Source organism: Dermacentor variabilis, chromosome 4, assembly GCF_050947875.1.
Source record: "Dermacentor variabilis isolate Ectoservices chromosome 4, ASM5094787v1, whole genome shotgun sequence".
Classification (NCBI taxonomy): Eukaryota; Metazoa; Arthropoda; class Arachnida; order Ixodida; family Ixodidae; genus Dermacentor; species Dermacentor variabilis.
Genome location: NC_134571.1, coordinates 68,769,152 through 68,791,384, shown reverse-complemented (window position 1 = coordinate 68,791,384; position 22,233 = coordinate 68,769,152). Strand labels below are relative to the sequence as shown.

The 22,233-nt window shown below is 43.7% G+C and overlaps 1 protein-coding gene across 1 annotated transcript; it reads left to right on the top strand.

Moving 5' to 3' along the window:
* The first annotated feature begins 18,058 nt into the window (after positions 1–18,058).
* LOC142577803 (very long chain fatty acid elongase 7-like) lies at positions 18,059–20,851 on the top strand. Its single transcript, XM_075687250.1, has one exon. It carries the CDS (start codon positions 18,077–18,079, stop codon positions 18,938–18,940), a length of 864 nt encoding a protein of 287 aa, XP_075543365.1. The 5' UTR covers positions 18,059–18,076; the 3' UTR covers positions 18,941–20,851.
* The last annotated feature ends 1,382 nt before the right edge of the window (positions 20,852–22,233 follow it).

Sequence of the window (22,233 nt, the reverse complement as noted above, 5' to 3'; positions counted from 1 at the left end):
CGATCTCGTGGGCAAAGGTGGCTGTATCGACTGTGTCTCCCAAACCTTGCCACCATGTCACCGTCGCCGACGCAAACGCAAGTGCAGATGTCGATTACTTGTGGATACTTTTGTTGCCGCGCATACTTCAAAAGACAAAACAATTGCGGCAGGCATAAATTCAATAATCAAACGGACTCTTTATGTCTACGAAAGCCTACTATAACTGGCTTACCGGTCATCAACTTATTGTTTTCAGCTCATTCGACAGCACGGCATTTTACGGCGTGTTTGGGCGGTTTGAGATACAAAGATCAAGAGACACTGCGTCGTAGCCGAGGAACAAGCGTCGACGCGTGTTCGCGTTTGTGTCATGTGGTTGCCTGCCCTTTTCCTCCAACAGGCGTGACGCGACGCACTGTCGCGTAGGCGCGCGCCCACACGTTCCGACGCGTGCCAGATGTTGCGCCGATAAGCGGGCACGGAGTTCATTCGGGACACACCGCGCTGCGCACCATCCCATTCACCCTGCTTTTCCGCCCACACAACTCATCATTCCCAATCAAGTACAGTAACGCGGTGCGGTGGAAGAAATTAAGAAAGACCGGGAACACTTCCCTCCAATATACCCAATGTCCCCGCTGAAACAGCATACTGACGTAGAAAGAAGCAAAGTGTTAATAGGCATACTGAAGCATAGAATGTCTGGCTTGCCTTATGTGTCGAGCCTTTCTAAGCTTCAGCCTATTAACACATTTGAGATTGTATCAAATTCAGGACAGTGTAGCAAATAATGGTCAACGTCACCAAGAGCTTGACAGCGCACATGAAGACGACACACTTAAGTTCTGCTTTGCATCGGCGCGCCGGAGTTCGCGTATACCCTGCGTGCATGCGACAGACGAGGGAAGCTTTGCTTGCTTTTAAATCCTTAGTCACTCGAGGTTGCAGCTGCGAAGTAAACGAACGAAAGTGGATTACTACATTACCTCACCATTTTTGTGTCCTGGCGAGCCTTCTTCATACGTGCACGATTATACTCTCAAAACCGGCAAACTCTCTACACCCTCCTTCAATGCTACGCCGATGTGTGAGGGTAGACACTGAAGCACGATGTTGCAGTCCATGATATGTAATCTACAGTACGTATCATATACGTTGAACGCCCTTGTAACGGGGGAATTCTCGTTGTAGTAATTGCAGAACAGCCTTGCTTCCTGAGAAGAGAACAGGCTGCAGCTGATATGATTTTAGTTTCCTCAATGCCTACACTTTCACACGCCATAGAGGGAACGACGTAGTCACCCCTGGATAACCATGACACCTTGAGGAAAAGAATTACACTAGCCACTGCACAAGGTCCGCCCTCTCTGTCGACCGAACCGTGAAATAGCCTCGGATGTGTAAAACTGCCAAGTGTGGAATTTGAGTTAAATATTTCTAAAATTCGCACCGCACACCTTGCTCTTGTGGCGGAAGAAAGGTTTGGGTGCCAGAGCCCCTTGACGAAATGTACGACAGTTATCTACGTTTTGGTATAAATGTAAAGTATTGTTATGCACTTTTCTCTGCTCGTATTATTTTTTCCGAATAACAACAGCAACAGAGCACATTCGGGGCTCCTGGCGTCGAATAGACCCATACACAAACGCATTTTTTTTCTGTAAATTATTCGACAATCCCCGCATTGCCTTTCCCCTGCGTAGGGTACGTAGAAAAGCAGGTTATGTATTCCCAAAAGAGTTACGCTAGAAACACCCATAAGAGAAAATTTCAGCCAATCCTAATGTCAGACATATTATTAGCGAAGGTAGCCAGACAATGGTAAAAACCACTTATGAACGAAAAGTATCGTGAATTCGGCTCCAGATTTTTTTTTTTTCTGTTGTCGACTTTCCTACCTTTCTAGTCCTCATCTCACTCCGATTATGAGGAGTAATCACACGACGAGTTATAGCGAGTAACTGTCGAAGGCCTTCAAAGAGCCTCCGAATCTTCATTTTTTTTTATAGCTTATGCTGAAGTCGAAAAAGGAAAAAAGCGTACTTCACAGGCGAAAGCCATCTGGCAGGCCAGAGGACACACGCCATAGTAGAAGCTCTTTCCTGTTTGCACCCCTGTAGTTATCTAGTTATTTTTGCCGTGTTCTATAAACGTACCGCACCTAGCACCAAGGCGGAAGCGAGGCCCGCCGTGGTTCCCTCATAAAGCACTTTCGTGCATTCATGCCTGCGTGTTTCTGAACAGCGTTTGCGTGTTCGCGAGCATTTTCGTTTCTCTTCTTTTCTTTCCCTCGTCTCTGACTGCACGCCGAAAACTTTACGTCCACACGCCTCTTAAACTTGCACTCTTTGTGTTTTAATAACATACCCGGCACATCGTCACCAAATCACGCTAGTTACTTATAACCCTGGTGCTGCTACCTCACTCCGCTCAGACCAAGTTTGCTTATTTGATTTGCTCCGTTTTTACCAATCCTCGGGCAGGAAGTCACGTCCCCCCGAGGCAGCTGCCTCTCGAAATAGAATAAACACAAGGCGTACGTACGTTACTCGGACTTCACTACTGCTCATCATTATGGCCTGCCAACATTGACGAAATTGTCTTTTGTCGTTCGTTTCCTCGTCATATGAAATGCGTCTTTTGTCTCAGAAGCTGCGTCCCCGACGACACAAACCAAAAGGCTGGCATTCATTTGCTAGCCGGTTTTCGGCTCGGGCGGATGCCAGAGGGGTCGCCGAAATTTTTTTCGGGAATCCCTTGACTGTAGTTTAGTGCGTAAAAAGAGGCGTAAGAAGAGCGAGCTATCATATAAGGCTTAGCATAACGTCTGACAGTGGGATCATTTCATTTTACTACAGCCAGGTGATAGCCCGAAAAACGGGTAAACAAGGACTTCCAGCTGTTCGTAGCGCCGACTCCGTGAGTAGCCGATTTCTGTTCAAGCGTTCTTTTTTTTTTTTGTGCATCTGTTGCACAGTTCCCTGCACTTCAGGCTGCTCAAGCAAAATAGTGAAACATTGTTTGCTTCAGTGATTGATTATTGATTAGAACAACCCAATATTTAACGAGCGAAATAAGAGGCAAGATGACGCGCTAAAGCCGTCTTGCGAGAGCTATTACTTTAGCCCAAGCCTGGGCTCCTATCTGAATACATGCGAATGTAAAAATCGTTAATTTTGCGCGCCAAACATTGCACCATACTTGAGGACCATACTTGCTTGCTGCATTTAAAATAATTTATTAAGACATAGTGACTGTAGGAAGCAGAGAAGACAGTTGGGCTAGCTGGTGCTTATGGCAGACTTCAGACATCATTACCTACCGCGAAAAAGAATTCGGACTACAGCAAGAAGCACACAAGACAGGACGCTTGACTTCTGTTGAATTCTTACTACAAAGAAACATAAGATGCATCTTTGTTTTTATTTTATTGGCGCCAATATGCTCTACGACGTAAATTAAATAAAGAAAAATAGCTCTGTTTGGCACGGGCCTCTGCACAGACCTCTGCACGGACCTCCGCACAGGCCGCTCCTGGATTTCATCCAGGCGCGGCCTGTGCAGAGGTCCGCGCGTCCAGTACTTTAAGTGAGGTGGTCGACCTGGGTGTTAGCCAAGGCCGCGCCGGTGGCGGGTGCGGGCCTCGTGAAGACCCGAACAAGTGTCCAGGAGGTGATCGAGCGTTGCCTCTGTGGCTGGGGCAGCGCAGAAGGGGCAGACCAGTGGTGGAGGCTGTATAGCGGACGCCCAAGTGGCCCAGATTGCGGGAGTCCAGGCAGCGCCTACAAGGATTCTCCTGAGCGCAACCTCCTCCCCGCGAGTTAAGCCGCCGGGAGGAACGATCCACGCGGAGGCACGAGTGCACGCGTGTAGCGCCGGACTGATTCTTTATGCAGGAGCAAGTTGCCCTTTCGGCATACCATTCACGTGATGCGCCGAACGCGCAAGGAAGCGACATTCATTTTTCCCTTTCCCCCTCTAATACAGGAGCTATCAGAACACGTTAAAGCGGGGAAAAGGAAAAATGAATGTTGCTTTCTTGCGTCTAGCTTGTGTGCGTCACGTGAATCTTATGTTCCTTTGCAGTAAAAATTCAGTTGAAGTCTAGCGTCCTGTCCTGTGTGCTTCTTGCGGTCGTCCGATGTCATTTTCGCGATAGTTAATGACGTTTCAAGACGGTAGCAAGCAAACATTTTATTTAGGCCGTCAACTTTTTAATAAAAATTCTTGAAAATCGCGAGATTTAGAAAAACGAGACTATCAAGTTCGCAACTACAACTTAGCGATAAAGAGAAAATGGTATCGCAATTCTGTAAACCTTACTCATTAAAACAGTGAAAGCGAATATAGGTGATTATTATATACTGCTATAAATTATACCACTAAATTGTGAGCAAGACTTTTGCGAAACCCTCGCAAACATTGTGAGAACTTCAAATAGAAATTTTTATGCCTAATTCGTGCGCTTTATATGCTCTAATAGATGCAGTTTTAGAACTGAGATACCTGTCTTGGGCGCCGAGTTACGAATTCGTAAAGTGCGTGCTTGTATTTTTTTAGACGGACCGATTTCTGGCAATCTTCATAAAAATTCAAGCCCGTAAATTAAAATTCTGCTTGCTACAGTCGCTAAAATTTAACTTGCTCCCTCAAATGCAGCAAACTTAATTTGAATCGGTCAGGCGGTAGTTTCATAAAAGCACTTCTGCGTTTTACGTGTACTTGAATGAGGCAGAATCGTCGTCAACTAAACTAAAGAGCACAAGCAGCGCATCTACTCACCCTAAGCTCTACGATACTTATAGCAACATCATTCGACAACGCATCGCTCATTGCCCTCAGCTATGCGATTGCCTCTCCTCCCATGTAAGGGCTTCCACTGCAGCGATGTGCATTCTAGCTGTCATTGCAGCATGGCCGCACCTAATTTACAGCAAAGCTGGCGCACTGAGACGCTCTCTCGCACCCGCTGCCCGGCTAATGTCATGACGGTTTGGTCCATGAACTTGTTGATGCTAGATGCTGGCAAGTTCACTGCAATGGAAAGGGAGCGATAGGAAGCATATAAAAAAAAAAAGGGCATGGCATATGGTCATGTTTGTGTTATCAATTCACGCACTGGATTGCGAAAGAGAAGCAGCGGTAAATCGCCCGCTGAGAATACCGATAAACATACAGTGCGACGCAACTTGAGAAATAATAATGAAACGTCCAAGAACTTAGAAGAAGAAAAAAGAAAGATTGAATCGTCGCGACGGCACATCACAGTCGCCGTAGGCGTCGATGTCTCTATAACGAAATTATTTTTTAACAGCTCTGATAGCGTCCACGCAACAATGGTTGCTTGTGTACTATCAAATTCTCATATTCTACGGCCTAAAGCTCACGGCACGGTGCAAGAACGCGCTCACAGTGAAAGCAAAACATTGTGCGCGGACATAAATGCACACGCGCAGTCGGTCGCCGCGAACCCGTGCGATCGCTTCATTGAAGCTTCATTCTGTTATGCGCCATTTGGATATGCAGACAGCCCTCTACAAGAACATATTTTACATAGTTTCCGCTCGGCGGGTGGACGCTCGGCTCCCGCTTCTGTACACGTTTTCGGACTGATTTCTGTGATTCCTAGCAACGAAATGTGCACTATACGACGCAGTTTCTTCTAAGGAACACGCCGATGTCCGATTTTTCTTCCCGTCAGTGAACTCTTTTCAATTGATGCTTGACCGATGCTGCGTTAATTATCGTGCCATCCCAGCGTAGCGAGACGGCCGCGTACCGGTCGCTGCGCCCGTACTGGGCCGCGTCTACAAATGCCGCCAGTCCCGGGCAGTTGGTGGTGACCCTCGCACTATTAAAACGCGGCTCGAATCGAGAGGAAGGGTGGCAGGCCTTTAAGGAAAAGCAGCTTCACAAGGTGCGCAAATATGTCACTGGTAATTATGCAGTTCTACTCGCTTTTCTGCGGCGCACAGAGCTCTTAATTTATTTCGGGAAGAAGTTAGATACAATGACTATCCAAACCTTAATTTCTTATTTTTCCTTTTTACTGGCTGCTTCGCAAAAGAGGTCCGACAACAGATAAACAAAAAAACTGGGTTGACTCGGACAAGAATGCTTTGCATTCAAGATTGCTAAAATCTCGTAGGTTGTACTTCATCATTTCGCTCATGACATCTATTGTAGTAAAAGTTTTTTGCTATAGAGTTGATTAATACCTTGGCTAGGCTTTTAAAACAACTCACCCTATGTAATACTGGAAGCTTTAAACACAACTGCCTCATCACCTCAGGCCTAAATAATAATTTCCACAAAAATTAAAGAAAGATGTCAGGATACTTTAAATTTAAAGGCAATCTCAAACGCCACCGGCCGAGACGCCAGGCAGGTGGGTGTTAGGGCGTTGTCCCACTGAATGACGAAAACAGAAGATGTGACTGCTTTACACAAGTTCTAAAAACTTAACATGCTGACCACAACGCCCCGTCACCTTGATACCCCTCAAACGAAACGAAAATAAACATGATGCACGAAGATTGTCTGAATCGAAAATATCCAAGGAGCGAAACGTGGAACGACCTCGAACTAAAAATAAAAGAATTAGCATAACAATTCGGCGAAACAGCTGCAAAAAGAAAGGTCCCATAATGTTATACATTTTAGCTGAACAAATCTTGCCTACTTATACGTGGGAAGTCTGACAGTCCTAAAGTCTGTCCACGTACTTAGTTCTAAATCAACACACTACACAATGGAGCCATGGGAGGCACAGCGAACCAGCTCAGACCTGGCAGAACTACAGTCCTTCCTTCATAAGGCAGGTTAAGCGGGCGGCCGAGGCCTTGGACTAAAGGGTCTCCGACCACTGCACGTAAATCGATTGTCAATAAATGTTTCTCTCTCTCTAAATCAACAACATGCAATACATGATACAGAAAGAATGTAACGTACATCACAAAAAAGAAAAAAGTTGGAAGTCATTTCTCTAATCCCCACTATTGTTTATTTTCCATCACAACCTTGTAACTACCGAATAAATCATTTATTATTTTATTCTTCAAATTCCTCTTTAAACGAATACATTTTTTATAAAACCATACCTCTCCCCCTTAACCCACCGTCCTATAACCGCTTGGTATTCGCCGAGATACACTTCGTATCTTTGGAACAGTCATCCAGAAGGGTGGAGCGGGGCCTGCCACATTACACCAACTTCAAGAAACGATCACGCAGGTTATACAGCTGGTGAAGAGGGTCACAAACAGAAGACACGGATTAACAGAACAAGACACCCCTAATTCTCATACTAGCATTGTTCACCAGCAGAATCACCTAGGTACAACGTATTTAGATATGAAAAATAGTGAAAAAAAAGACAAGTTGACCGTATTGATAAGAAAGACATACAGCTTGGCAAAAGGAATACCACCCACCACGTCAACAAAAAAACTGCTGAAACTCGGAGTACATAATACCTGGGAAGAATTGGCGGAGGATCACAAGAAATAAATCGAAATACTAAAATTTACCACTGCCGGTAGAGCTCTCCTCAGAAGAATTGGGTACGCTGCCGAATAAAAACCCAACAGTCCACAACGTGTCGCCGACCCTGAGAGCAAATATGTACGTAGCACCCATACTAAGGAACGCGCACCCAGAATACAACAAAAAGAAAAGACAAGGGCAAGCCACCGCGCTATAAAAAATGCTAAATAAAGAAAGCAACAAGGCAGATATATGGTGCACGGACTCCACCAGACACAAGGCAAGGAAGCATCTTGCCTGCGTAACCAACTTTGCAGAACGAAGATATAGCAGCAGCAGCAGTATTTGCTAGGGACATTGAGGTAGCCGAACAGGTCGGTATAGCAACGGTCATACGGCCCTGCCGATGTGACGTGCCGGTCACCGTCGTCACAGACTCGCAGGCAGCCTGTCGCCATTTTCGGACAGGAAGAATAAGCGAGAACGCACTCAACATCATCAAGAACCATGACATCCCTGGAACGTACGTTGTCTTCACCCCGGGAGACGAATCCTTGGTGGCAAACCAAGCGGCGGACGCTGCCGCCCGAGAACATGTACGCCAGACAACTTCCACCGGGACATCGTCTAGTGTGGGACCAAGACAAAATGATACAAGACAAATACTACAACATTCTGGAACCTTACAAGAACAACAGGAGGGAATATCCGCCACCACCACAGTGCAAGCTTAACAGAGAAGCCGTCGTACTACGCCGAATTCAGATGGGCAGTCACCTCTACGGCACTCTGTACTACACGCGATGTGCACCTCAACATTCACAAGAAACAGCCAATTCTGCAATACACCAAGCACCTTTACCACATGTTCTGAGAATGCAAAAAGAACCCGCGGACAACGCCCATCTAAGTAGCAACAGATGACCAGTGGAAGGCACAGCCGACAAGCCCAAAACATGAGGACCAACTTCGGCTGGTGAAGAGGCCCAGGCTATCAGCGCAGGGCCATGACTACCTGGAATAGGGTGGCCGCCCACTTTCGGGCATCAACAGCTTGGTCTCGGAAAAAAAGTATATTCAGTCACTCACTCAGCGTCATCAAAATGCGGCCACCATGGTCGGAAAACCAAGCCGCACCTTTTGTGCTCAGCAGCAGGTAGTAGTTGGAGCACCAGGCGGATAGCAATTAGGTTTCGGGCTCAGCCTTTCCATTCGACTGACCAAACTCACTAGCTAGAGCGCAGGAGTTGTAGAGGACAGCAGCTTTTTAATCTTTACCGCTCAGAAAACGGATGGTACGAATTTGAAATATACTGTTAGAGATATTCGCACGTTAAGTGTGTCAGCGCTAAGGCGATTTTTTTTTATGGTTCACTTTTTTAAATACCGTCCCACTTTTCTTCCAAATTTTTCTATTAATGCTCTAATAAATCCGGTGACGCAGTTGCCGGCGTTTCTAATGGAAGAAACAACAAAACTCAATGCATGCAATAATAGTTTGAACTACTACTTTAGATTTAAAACCGAACACGCATGCGATGAGTGTGAAACTATTTCTTCAAGTTGTCAGGACAGAAGCGAAAGTCAGTGCGTAAAAAGCAAAAACTGTTCTTTTCTATTCCTATGGAATTGCAGCGCCATGATTACTATACAGAAGCGTCCCACAACACGGTCTATGACAGGAGTGCGGTCACGTTACACGGTATACCTCGTGTCGCTTTTGCCACAAGCGGCAAATTTCCCAAAGCTTGCAGTGTGGTGTACTTTCGTAGTACTTCCTCCGGCAAAAAGAAAGAGGAAAAAGAAGGAGAGAGAGCCCGTGCGACCCGGTCATGCCGTACAAGGAAAAAGCGAGCACAGCGCAACGCAAACAACTGGCCGTGACTGGCGTCACTTTCTTCAGCATTCGAGCGCTGGCAGGCTTAGCACTATGCATTCAGCCAGTGTGATTGAGGGTGGCACGTGCACAAGAGAAAGGGACGAGAACCAGTTATTGTCTGCTGCTTTCTCTTTCCTTCCCCATCCTTCGCATTCTAGGACCACGACGCTAGTTTGGACGTTTCCTAGACAAGTGGGCCTCTCATTAAGTCGCTTTCCTGGTAGGCAAATGAAGCGGCATGGCCCGGACTTGCACAGGGATTTTCATACAATGCGAGACAGAAGGCATGTCCACCTACCTCAGTATCCCTGAGGCTATGGCGTTTCGCTGCTGTGCATGAGGTCGCGGGGGTTTCAATCCCGGTCGCGGAGGCCACATTAGAAGGGGTACGGAATGCAAAAGCGATCGTGTACCGTGCATGGGGAGCACGTTAAATATTACCACGTGGTCAAAATTAATCCGGAATCCCCCAACTACGACGTGCGTCATAATTGGCATTTTGGTTTGTAAAAAAGAATTCTACAACATCGAAAGGACCTACCGTCACAGAAGAAGGCCGTGCAAGCGCTATTGCGCTTTTTGCGATCTACCGGTCTGTGGGAACGACTTTAACTGGAACGCCTTTTGTGTGTGTGTCTCCATGTGTGCGTGTTGTTGTTTTTTCCCTTTTTTGCGTTTTCCTCTCTGTCATCTTTCTAACCCCTATCCCCCATCCCCAGTGTAGGGTAGCAAACTGGAGACTCATATCTAGTTAACCTCCCTGCCTTTCCTCTTCATTCTCTCTCTCTCTCTCTCTTTCTACGTAAAACCTTGTAGTTTATTTTAATCAAAGGGCATCTGTGGTGTAAAGGCAGCAAGTGTACTGTAAGTCTTCCAGCCTAAGCGTAATGAAAACGCTGAGGGAAATACTAGAATCAGGCACGGAATGCCGTTGCGATTTGTCTAAAAAGGAAGGAGTGATAGCAGATGTGATCAAGCATGCTCGATGCTGTTATCGCGATTGCCATACTAAAAAGCTTAATTTTATAAACAGGGTAAAAAATAAAAATAAAAGAGCACATTAGAGACAAGCACTAATACTGTCCTTAGTATTAGCGCAGCAGGGGCCATCCCTGGCTTATAAAGCTGTCTAAAAAAGAATATAATAACATTCTTCGTAATAACGGGTCGTTACGTATTCCTCTTATTCTTGACTATAATCATGTTGTCGATGGAACAAGGCATATACATTGAGCGCGTATGCAGCAAAAACTAGTACACTTCAAGCGCTCGCCAGCAGTGGCAATAAGCTGTCTTGACGCGAAGCTAAAGATTATTCATATTTGCAGGAGGTTAACGGGCGTCGCAGCTGGCTGGCGATATATCATTCCAAAGCCTCAAACCCAACTCCCAACCACATAGAACGTTACGTAGATTCCGCGTCAACCCTACGTCACCGTATTACAGCTACAAAGGAAGCCCGACATCGATGGAAATGACCAAAGACACTCAGCAGCAGTGGCAAAGGGCTTTCTCCTTTCCATGCTAAAAAGGTCCTACATGTGTTCAAGATTTCAGGCGTTGCCGATGGCGCGCTACGTGTTATTAAAAGCCCGGTACTTAACTGCTAACCACCTAGAACATCGCGTCAATTATACGTCAACCCTACGTTACCACGAGATAGCTATTCAAGCAGTGCGACATCGATGGAAGTGATCACAAGCACTAAGCTGCAGTGGTAACGAACCGTCTTGGCCAGTTTCTAGAGGGTTCTTCATATCTTCAGGTTGGTTTATTGTTTGGCGTACATAGATATAGATACAATTAGTCCCGCTATAGACGCTGCTGAGTGTTTATATTTTGCTTCTTGTTTTGTGTTGTACGTCGCTGTTAATAGTAACAATGTGAATACATGTCTCGCGGGTTCACCAAATTGTTCCGTGATGACCGGCCAGGCCCTTGATGCGCTCAGAATAAAAATTCACTTGTAATCTTGGAAATAACTCGAAAGTGACCCTATGTGCGAACCCAAAGAAAATGAGCTCCCTCAATACCGGCTTGAAAAAGTGCAACATGCTAATCCACAAGAGGTTCAAACAGTCAGATCACTTGATTGCCCTCAGGCAGACCACTGTACGTGTAACATTTCACGGGAGTATGTAAGACAGGGTCTCATAGCAGCAAAGTTGCGCTTTAAGGTCAGCAGTGGATCCCCTTCACGATCGCCTTTTCTCTGTTGAGATGCTGCTTCGGGTGCGGGGTAGTGCGTAACTGAATTATACTGCTCCAAAAGCCTTAAAAATCTGATTTATGGCATATAGTATTGTATCTATGTATTATATCTTAGCGTGTCCTTGTGTATGCTTATTTTCTTTAGTTTGCACTATTCAAGTTACTTGATTAGTTGAATTGAGTTTATTTGCAGCAACAGAAGAACATGCCTTTTTCTGGTTTTGAATGTTCAAGCAGGCTTGCGAAATGTGCTTTATTACCGGAACGTTTTTCATATCAATTGTTGTTGGCGGAGAAGCAAGCGTCTCGCACAATAGTTAACAACATTTTCAATTTAATTCGCATAAATCCCTCTCACGCAATCAAACAACCACAAAAAGCCACAAAGTAGCTGACGTGGACATTTCCCGTGAAATAATAGAAATACGCCGTAAAGTTGATACTCCGTTGTAAGTGAAATGAAAAATTGTTGCATTGGATGAAATCGAGCAAATCGTACGTAGCACGCGTTAAGCAAACATTGTAAGAAATGGCTGAGAAATATAACCAAGTAATTTCTCAGATAAAAGAGCAAAACGTAGTTATTTTAGAAGCCCGAGAAGAGGCGGAAAATTTTGATGTAGAAATCAACCAGCAAGATATTTGTGAGGTTAAATAAGGACTAAACCACTCATACTAATTTACCTAGAAGGCTAACCCTAAACATTCATGGTCTCCCCATTGTGACTATGGCGGTTTTTTTTTTTCAACGTCAAGAGACTGCCTGATGACCTCCACATCGAGCACTTCTCCGAACAGGATAATTAAGGCGCTCATTGATTTCCGTTTAAAACCATATGAGCCAAGGCAGTCAAGGCAAAAACGATGCCACTGATACTTCTTAGACCTGAATCTCTGGAAATCTGAAACAACTTGACTTTTCAAGAAGCATGCTTTTATGATAACATCTCTCGCAGCAATGCAGAGTACTAAGTTGCAAGAACCAGCTTGTTATTGTGCGCTTGAGTGCGCACGTTTACAAATTAAGCCCGATTTTCTTTGCACGCTTTGTTAAGAGCTAGATCATTACTTAGGCATTGTAATTTCCTTTTGAAACCTACTTTGACAACAAATATGACGGGCTACTTACAGAATACAGATGTTCCTCGGTATCTAGTGAAGAAAGAGACTAGGTTGGAGTACATTTCCTTGTTAAAAATTCACATTAAAAAATCTGGTTGTCTGCTATCACTATAGTAGCCATTACGCACCAGCTTCTGGTGTCATGACTATATATTTCGTTTTTTTAACTGAGCTAGAATATTCCAATCAAATTGGCATGTCTGTTGCTTTTACAGGGGAAATAAACAATGATGTCTTATATTCGTAACGCCATATGCATGTTCTCGGCAACTGTTTCCTTCTCTTGGACTCCAAAATGTAATCAGTGTACCGACAAGCGCAACTGATCTTTTCGAAACACTTACTGACTTGTGTTTCACAACGCACGCGAATGCAATGGAATCGAGTGCTTTAATAACTTTTGGTAGCAATCATACGTTCATATTCGTATTTTTGACATCTCTATCAAGAACGCGTTGTCAGCATGTCAGTAACATTTTGAATAGATATTCGTTATGAAAGAGCATTACTACATTTGAAATATCAGTCAGCGAAACAATACGGACAGATATTTAGCAGTAGACGAACTCTGTTACTGCTTACAGGGATTTTGTGAACGCAATATAAAGTGTTTTAATCAAATATCTTCTACTATAGTAATGAAAAGAAACAAGACATTTAGAGGGACTTGGATTAGTACCGTGCTTCCAAGGAAGAGCAAAGAACAAAACAGCCTCTTTACTGCCCTCGTGAAGATTGGACAACTCGAGTACTTAACCGGGTACAAAAAGATTACAAGCTAACAAGATCGTTAAAAGGTAGCAAACTTCGAAAGCAGTCCTAATGGTCCGAACAAAGTTTGAAAAACGATATAAGACTTGCTGCCAAACGTGAGATAGCTTCAGTTCTTGAAAGATAACTGAGATCATATATTCCGCCGAGATTTTGATAGTACTATAGTTAATTAATGATGAATAAATCAATCTAGACTGGCAATTTCAATTTAATAACGTGTTTACATCAGACACAACACTGTGACGTCACATTCTATAGGGCCGACTACAACACACGATATCGCAAGCCTTTTTGCTAATATTAATGAGTGCCTCCGCATGGTGAGAATGACATAAAAGCCGAGCCGATAAGAGCAGTGGCAGAATTTATGCATAAGCCCTTGTCACGCACATGTGACCTTATTTTGCGATCGTGTCCCTTTTCTGATAGACTAAACATGGCGAGAGCCCCCTTAATTTTACTTGAGGCCGATTGGTAATTTCAACATATCAATCTGAGCTCTCTGAATATCTTCAAGAGTTGCATGCACTCATTCCTAATTTCTGCATATTTACATCCCAAATGCCGCGATAAAGGAGAAGCAATATCGCTTCAAGAAAAAAAATAATGAAATGACGCTGTAAACATGAATGAAAAAATAATTTATATGCATGAACAGACATTACATGTTGTATTCGCACTCCTCAATTTCAAACAGCTGGTTTGGTCTGTTAAGCATGGCATTGTATTCGAAGATTCAGTACGGTAAGATGGGCGCTACTGTCGCAGTAATACATAGTTAATAATCAAATTACTATCACTCCATTTCCATCTCCGGCATTCCCCGTGTTTTCACAAGAACACTCGTCATACAAAGTCCCCTTTGGGAGAAATGAAATAAGTTCCCTCCTAGGCCGCATCTTTTTCTGTTATGCATGTGCACGCATTGCATTGTACACGTTCCATTTACGCAAAACAATATTCTGCTAACTGGCTATACAAGCTTTTGTTTCTGGTGAACACATGTATACTCTTAGGAGGCTTGCTAATGAATGGGTCGTAATTTATCAGATTGGCTTTGAGTAACCAAACTAAATAAAACCATTAACAAAATGCACAAATTTCTTGCCACCGAGTGGGCATAGCAAGAACGAGACGAATTTTAAGTTCTGTGATGAAGTCATGGCACAAGTTTCTTGCGTTTTGCTGAAAACAAATACAAACTATTCTCCTTACTTCAATGTCAGAAGCCATATTTCACGTTCAGTGGGCTTTACTAGCAAACTATGACAATTATGACATTTGTTTAAAAAGAAAGCTCTACTAAATACTTGTTTTATTCCCGTTTACAATATTGTGCAAAAACGTATGAAAACATATCTAGTAAGTAAGGAAGCAGCAAGTGTTATCTGCTGCTTCCTTCCTTCCTTAACAATGGATAAGTACTTCCTAACAAGGGTACAATATGAGCCTACTATGGCATGCAAAGGAAATTCTATATAAAAGTTCGTCTTCTGGACCATCATTCTAGCATCATCAATATAGTACAATGATCGGTGTGTTTAAAGAGGTTCTGCAATATGATAAGCGCCTATTTTATATATAATAAGAATGCATAGCTTTTTGTTTAATTTGCTATTGTTTTCATACTGAAGCAAATATGTCAACTTTAGTTTTATTTTGTCTTCTCTTTGTAATAAAATTTAAGTCGAACATTTTGGTTTCTTAAACTGTTTTATGTATAAAGGGTGATCATATTTTAGTTCTATAGAATCTTTAAGAATCGCCTGTTGCAGGTAACGTAAATCCAGACTTTGAGCTGGATTTTTCAGAGGCCGACATGCACAAAAATTATTTTTCATTTATTTGTTGTTTGAGACATACAGCTATCTCAGGTGCTGCAGCGAAAGGCAGTATTCTTGCCTGACAAAGGCTGCAGCACCCAAAACATGTTGACACTCTGAAGCAAACAACAGCAGAACAAGTGTTACAATTTTCAAAATATGATAACATATCAAAACAATAAAGAATTCGAATCTTAATCAGAACATGTTAAAAAAGGAAAAGAAAACAATAACATTGAGGTACATAAGGAAGTTATACAATAAAGCAGCGAAGAAAATACGTTTTAAGAGATTTCTTGAACCTCAAGCTCTATTTCGAGGTTTGTAATTGTTCCAGGATTGTAGTATTATGATTTAGTAACGTCAATATTTGAAAATGTAATGCCTGTTTCCCGTAGCTCGTGCGAATAAGTGGTATAGAGATTGAGTCATGTCTGAGATTATGCGGAGTTTCTTTGGTGGCGAAGGTCTGATTAAACTGTATGTGATCAGCTTGATGGGAACGGAACGCCTCGAGCGATAGTTTATGCAAGAACAGGTGGTCTATATGGAGTATGACAAGTTTATGTGTGCAAGAACTGGTAAGTGTGCAATATGTGCAAGAACAGGTAGGTTACAAACTGCCCTTACGGCTGTTTTTTGCAGCCTATATAGTGACATAAGGTTAGTTTTGGTAGTCTAGTTCCCCAGACCAGAAGGGAATAGTGTAGACGAGAGTGTATTAGTGTGTAATATATCTGTTTCTTTAAATTCATTGGAATAAGATGCTTTAACATGTTAATCATTCCCGTCGCTATACGAATGTCGGCTCTTACGGTCTCTACATGAATGGACCAATACAGGTTTTCGGTAAACCATACGCCTAAAAATTTTACGCACTTCGTATTTTCTATAATGCGCCCCCAAACTTTAGCTCGTGGTGGCCCAACAGCTGCTTTCCTTTAGGTCTAAATATGACATAATTTGTTTTTTCGCAGTTCAGTTGTATTCTGTTTGAATTTAGCTAACAGTTTAGTTCCCCCATCCATCTATGGATAGCGTTAAATGCTTCTTGAATGTTATGATCAGAGAAGAAAACGCTGGTGTCATCTGCATATAAAGTTATGCACTGCGTGTTTGGGATGTTAACAATATCATTAGTATAGAGAAGAAACACAGTTAGGCCTAGGATTGAGCCCTGAGGAACACCGCAGTTTAAATCAAGCAGTTGGGGTTTAGAATCTTTTAGGCAAACAAACTGCTTATGGGAGCTGAGATAGTTCTTAATTAAAGCATATGCTACACCTCTTACGCCATACCAGGGTAATTTTTGGAGTAAATATCGTGCTTAATAGAGCCAAAAGCCTTTCGGAAATCCAAAGACACTCCAATAGTGTTAGTCTGTCTTTCAAAATTCCTAATTAAGTGGTCTTTCGTATGCAAAAGTGCTTGCTCAGTAGACTTTTGTTTCTGAAACCCGAATTGTGCTGGTACTGTTGCTTTGTTTTTTGTCAAGTGCCCAACTATTCTTTTATTTAAAATGTGTTCAGGGATATTAGAAAAGATAGGAAGGACTGAGATAGGTCTGAAATTATTGAGGTTATGTAGCGCACCCCCCTTATGCAGTACCACTACTCTCGCAATTGTCATGAGGACGAGAAATTCACCAGTCGATAAGACGAGGTTGCAGATATTCAATTATATTCAACACATATTCAATTAAATAACAAAAATCAACTAATAACCTTCTTAATTACTCACGGGACGGCACATATTGTAATTTACGATTTCTAGCCAGTTTGCAAGATGGCTCCACTTGAAATTACTTTCCCGGATGGCACCAGTTTCGAAATATTATTTCCCAAAGTGTTGGGCGAAATACATAGGCGTTCCAGTTACTTTTCTGCTTAAGTTCATAAAAAAGTGTTTTGTTAAAAATGAAAGTGGACCAAGAGTAAATTTTTGTGGCGAATTTGATGGCGCATATCTCTAAATTGGTGTCATTCTGGAAATTCATTCCATGTCCATACTCCTGACAAACTCACCGGGTACAATACTTAAAGGGCAATATGCGCCGTAAGGTAATTAATCAAATAGTTAACTAGTGGATTCTTGTTATTTACTTAAACATCTGTTTCAATTTTTCGGGCAAGTAGTGTCTGCCTCTCTTAACAATCCAGCCCAAAGATTATAATTAGATTATAGGCAACAGGCGTTTTTTTTTTTAATTCCATAAAATTTGTGGCACTTTAGACTTTTAGTTTATGGAACTTAAATTCCATAAACTTGTGTATCGTGGGGCGTGTGTGTACGTATAAATATTAAAATTGAAGTGAATAATTTGTACGCCTTGCCTCTCACTTCCTCTCTACACTGCTGGCACTCCAATACCGATTATACTTAATTCAAACTGCTTCTATTTTTCTCATGTCTCTATCGGAACGGGGGAAAGGAGAGCGATATGATACTATGTGAGGCATTCGTGTACTGTTATTAGCCTCCTCGATAAAAAAAATGCAAGAAGCATTGCTTGTGTGAATAAACAATACCTGACTAATACCCCATGATATTATGTTGATTGTAATCCTCTACTAAATAATATGTGATGCCACAGACTAGCCAAAGAAACAAATTCCATCCCTAGTTGTTGAAGCATACGTCTGCCGCAACAGCAGAAAATCATAACAATATGAAGTTTATTTAGGCTTATATTATACGTACCTTACAATATTACCCCGTTGCTTGCTACCTTGAAGAAAGGAGTTTCTCCTCACTCAATCGTGCCTTGTCGTTCCAGGAAATTCAAGCGTGGCAGGAAGAAATGACGCTGAGCTTCGGTCTGACTTTCCTAATGCAGAAACTGTATTCCATCTCGGATCCCAGAACCAGGGACTATCCCGTCGTGCTCAACCCTTTCTTCGTTTTTCCCATGGTGGCCGCTTATCTATATTTCGTCAAGGTTGCCGGTCCACGGTGGATGAAGAACAGGGAACCATTTCCCATCATCAACGTCATACGCGTTTACAACGTCACCATGGTAGTCGTGAACTGCGTGTGCCTGGTCATGATTCTCATCCCAACGTATCTGCCAGGAGGCACGTACAGCCTATGGTGCCAAGGAATCAACGGAAACTCGGCGGAAGAGCACCTCGATTACTACAAGCACGCCTGGATTTTTATCGCGTGGCGCTACGCCGACCTTCTCGACACCGTGTTCTTCGTGCTGCGCAAGAAGTTCAACCAAGTGACTCACCTTCACGTCATCCACCACACCATCGTTGTGGTCAACATTTGGTTCTACGGCCGATTTGCGCCCGCAGGTCAGACGGCGCTTGGCATAGCGCTCAACACGTTCGTGCATATAGTCATGTACGCGTATTACTTCCTCGCAAGCTTCGGTCCTCGAATGCAGAAGTACCTGTGGTGGAAGAGGTACCTGACGACGCTTCAGATAGTCCAGTTCGTCATCATCATCGCCCACATGTCCGTGCCGCTTTTCGTCGAGTGCGGATTTCCAAGACAGGCTGTGTACGTCGCCAACACTCAGACATTCCTGATACTGTGCCTTTTCGTGAACTTTTACGTTCGATCGTACACGCGCTGCAATAAGCCAGTAGTTCAAGGTCTAAAACAACTCAGGGAGGAGAATGGAACAGCGTCGGCAGAGAACGCGAAGAGAAGGTAAAATATAAGGAGCGCGTAATGTCAACGCGAATCCTTTAAGCAGACCGGGCGCGCTGCTTGGAGGTCTTCGGCTTTTCGAAATCATCCAAGAGTCTACTCACACTATGCTGTAGAAAATTGTGGCACCAAAGCAATCGGTAATGAATAAACAAGTAAAAATAGCTCTATTACGTAATTTGCTTTTTGAGGGCAACCCCAATAAGCGTGGTCTCAAAAAGCAAGGCAGGCAGGCTGAAATGAGAGCAAACGAGGATATGTCTTGCGTCAGAATTAGAAGCTGGGCGCGCGGGTACCATGCAGTGGACATGTCCTCTCTGTGTACGCACACTGCGACGCATGCTGAAGCTGATTTCCAAGGCCGTTTAAAATTCGCCTCAAATTGACAATCCGTGCTCGTGCTCGTGCAAAGAAAGAACTGCATGACAGCACACTACACACATCTCGATCCAGAAGTTTTCTAAAAAATTTGATCTCATAATTCATTATGGGTTCACGGATCCGATGCGTATAACGAAGAAGGTCGCGCTTTGCACGCGCGTGTATCTGCTGCGCGCGCCCGCTCGTTTTCCCTGTAGTTGTTGTTACTGGTGTCAGATCCCACCGTATTTGATCAGTGGCGTGGGTGCGGGACAGTCGTGAGCTTCATTTCCAAAGCTAGGTCATTCTGCAGGTCCCTACCCCCTCCACCAACTTCGACAAGACAACGTAGTCTGATTACAGATGCCGCAAGCGAACCGCTGGCAACAAAACAATACTACGAGCTGTTCCACATATTTATTCCCCCCTGCTTCCTAATATCTGTGCTTGCGCGTTTATGCGTGCGTGCGTGCGTACAAGTGTGTTTGTGGGGGAAGGGGGGACCTGAAAAATATCACTAGTTAACATTTTAATTGTTCACGTAATCATACATACTGCAATTGCAAAATTAGTACCGAGCAGAAGTGAAGTCATGTGTGCTGCTTAGGTGAAATTCTCAGAACATATGAGCACTTTCTAGGCACCCGTCCCCAAAATGTGTTAACAATAATGTGCACTACAATCCTGCCTGTTGTCATTGTCCCGAACTTAACTATTAAGCGGACGCTATAGGAGGAAAGTCTTAATCGAAACACCAATATTTTGTTACGTTACGCCTACAACACACGTGCCCTTCAGACGGTCACACAACGTGGCGCCTGAAACACTGTGCACAGTTTTTCTTTCGTTGAAGTCTTCTGCTGATTTGTGCATCGAACGTTTTCTTTTTTCTTTTCCCATGTGAACTGTTGGCAAACTGCTGAATATAGCGCATTTTTTCAACACAGGACATCAATGCCGAAATGAATGTTTCGCAAGTTTTTAATTGTTCATATCCCAAATTCTTTTCTTTGCTCCAAGACAAACTAACGTTAAGCATACAATGACATACGAATCCACAGCTGAATGACCAAGCGTATGCTGATTATTCTCACGTGCGAACATATGTAAGAAACTCGTACTTTGTGGTAAAGCATTCCACCTTCTACTTACGATCCGAACAATCACAAAAATATCGCAGGGATTATTGCATAACTTACGTTACATAAGCGCAGTAATGATTATCATCATAGGATGTTTAAAGCAATGACTTGTAGTTATCAAGAACTCTTGGATTTGAAAATTTGAAGAAAAAATGACTCGAAATCAAGCGAATGAGAAACGTTTAGTGTGTTTTCACGCAAACGCATATTTTGCTTAGCATGAGCAAGTCCGAATCGTTCGATGTCGGCGTGACGTTCCGCGTAAAGTCGAAGCGCGATAAGATCCTATCGCACCCCCGCGCGCTGTATGTTGTGCATGCGAAGGAAAGCGTGCGAGTGTAAGCCAAGACGGATTGTGGCTCTCAATGCACGCCCAATATTAGAGGTCACACGATAAAGCTCGCGAGACGAGGAAGCGGGGAAAGGGCGGAGGGGGGGGGGTGGTGTTGAGCGCGCAGTTATCTGTTATCGAGCGAGCGCTAGGCATGGAGGGGAGGGGCGAAGGAGCGCGCGTTTCCTGTGCTGGCCCGGCCGTGGGAGCGCAAGGCTGTGCGCGCGAGTGAGTGCGTACACCGCCCGCGCGCTGTTTTGGAAATAACATACGGAGGGTGCAAACGTTGAGCGAGCCGACTCGGCTGGTGGTTGCATGAGAGCGAGGCAGCAGAAGCATGCGCTGCCTTCTTCTCGGTGACTGTTCGGGTTCGTTGAGCGAGATCTGTTCATGTTCACCTACATGTGCGCGCGTGAAACCATGCTTGTTAATTTATTTGCAAACGAATGTGTACTGCAGTTTATACGGCCTATAAACCTACAAACTTTATTTCGTGTTTGTGTCTCATCATTGCTATTGCTATCAATGCTTCGCCTTTGGGGTGAAACTGCGACATTTTTATTTCATTTTCTCTGCTCTCAATATAGACCGGTGTACACTCAATCCTTCCTTTCCCAAAGCAGTTAGGAATGTCATGGAAGTCGACAAATCGGTAACAGTGACAATCGGATGAAGAACGGCGATCGTCCAAAAGCAAAACAATGTACGCGGGAAATTATCAACAGGATAATAGAGTAGAGGTTCGTGGCGAGGTTATTATTTTGTAATCAAATCAAATGGAATTATTGACTTCAGTCATGGTGCCAACATTTGTGTGCTTGATCTGTTTTTGGCAGTTCTGTCCAGCAGAGTGTGTGGGGGGGGGGGGCGCACACAGGAGACGTAGTTTGGGAGGGCAACTTATGGCTTTTTATAAGAAAGGGGGACCTGACTGACCATACGCTAAATCGATATGTAATGACTGTAAATACAACAGCTCATTAAAAGAAACATGCGAAGGATAATGCTACCATATTGTCTTACTTTGAATGGAGTCTGTTGCCCTTTGGAACAAATTGCGTAACATTGATACATTTGGCGGTTCTTTATGAACCGTGGCTAAAGGTGGTATGTAACTCGTTTCGTGTGCAGAATGGAATGTCAAAAAGATATGTTTACCTTTCTAAAGTTTACACGCGTAAACCTCTATGCCCTGAGGCATTTACCCTCGCATTAAAAAAAACGGCGATGAGACGGAAAGGTGAACAAAACACACTCATGCCATTGAAAATGGTTAAGTTAGTCAAAGGGCTCCCAATTGCGGAGCATGTAAATTAGCGTCGAGGAAGCGGTGGCCGCAATCGGTAGTATTACTATAACGGCAAAGGCGACGCAACAAATGGACCGCACAGGACTTCATGCACACCACCCTTTGTCGTCTTTTTTTGTGTCTGTGTCTGTGTGTGAGCATAAAGGCGAAGTTAC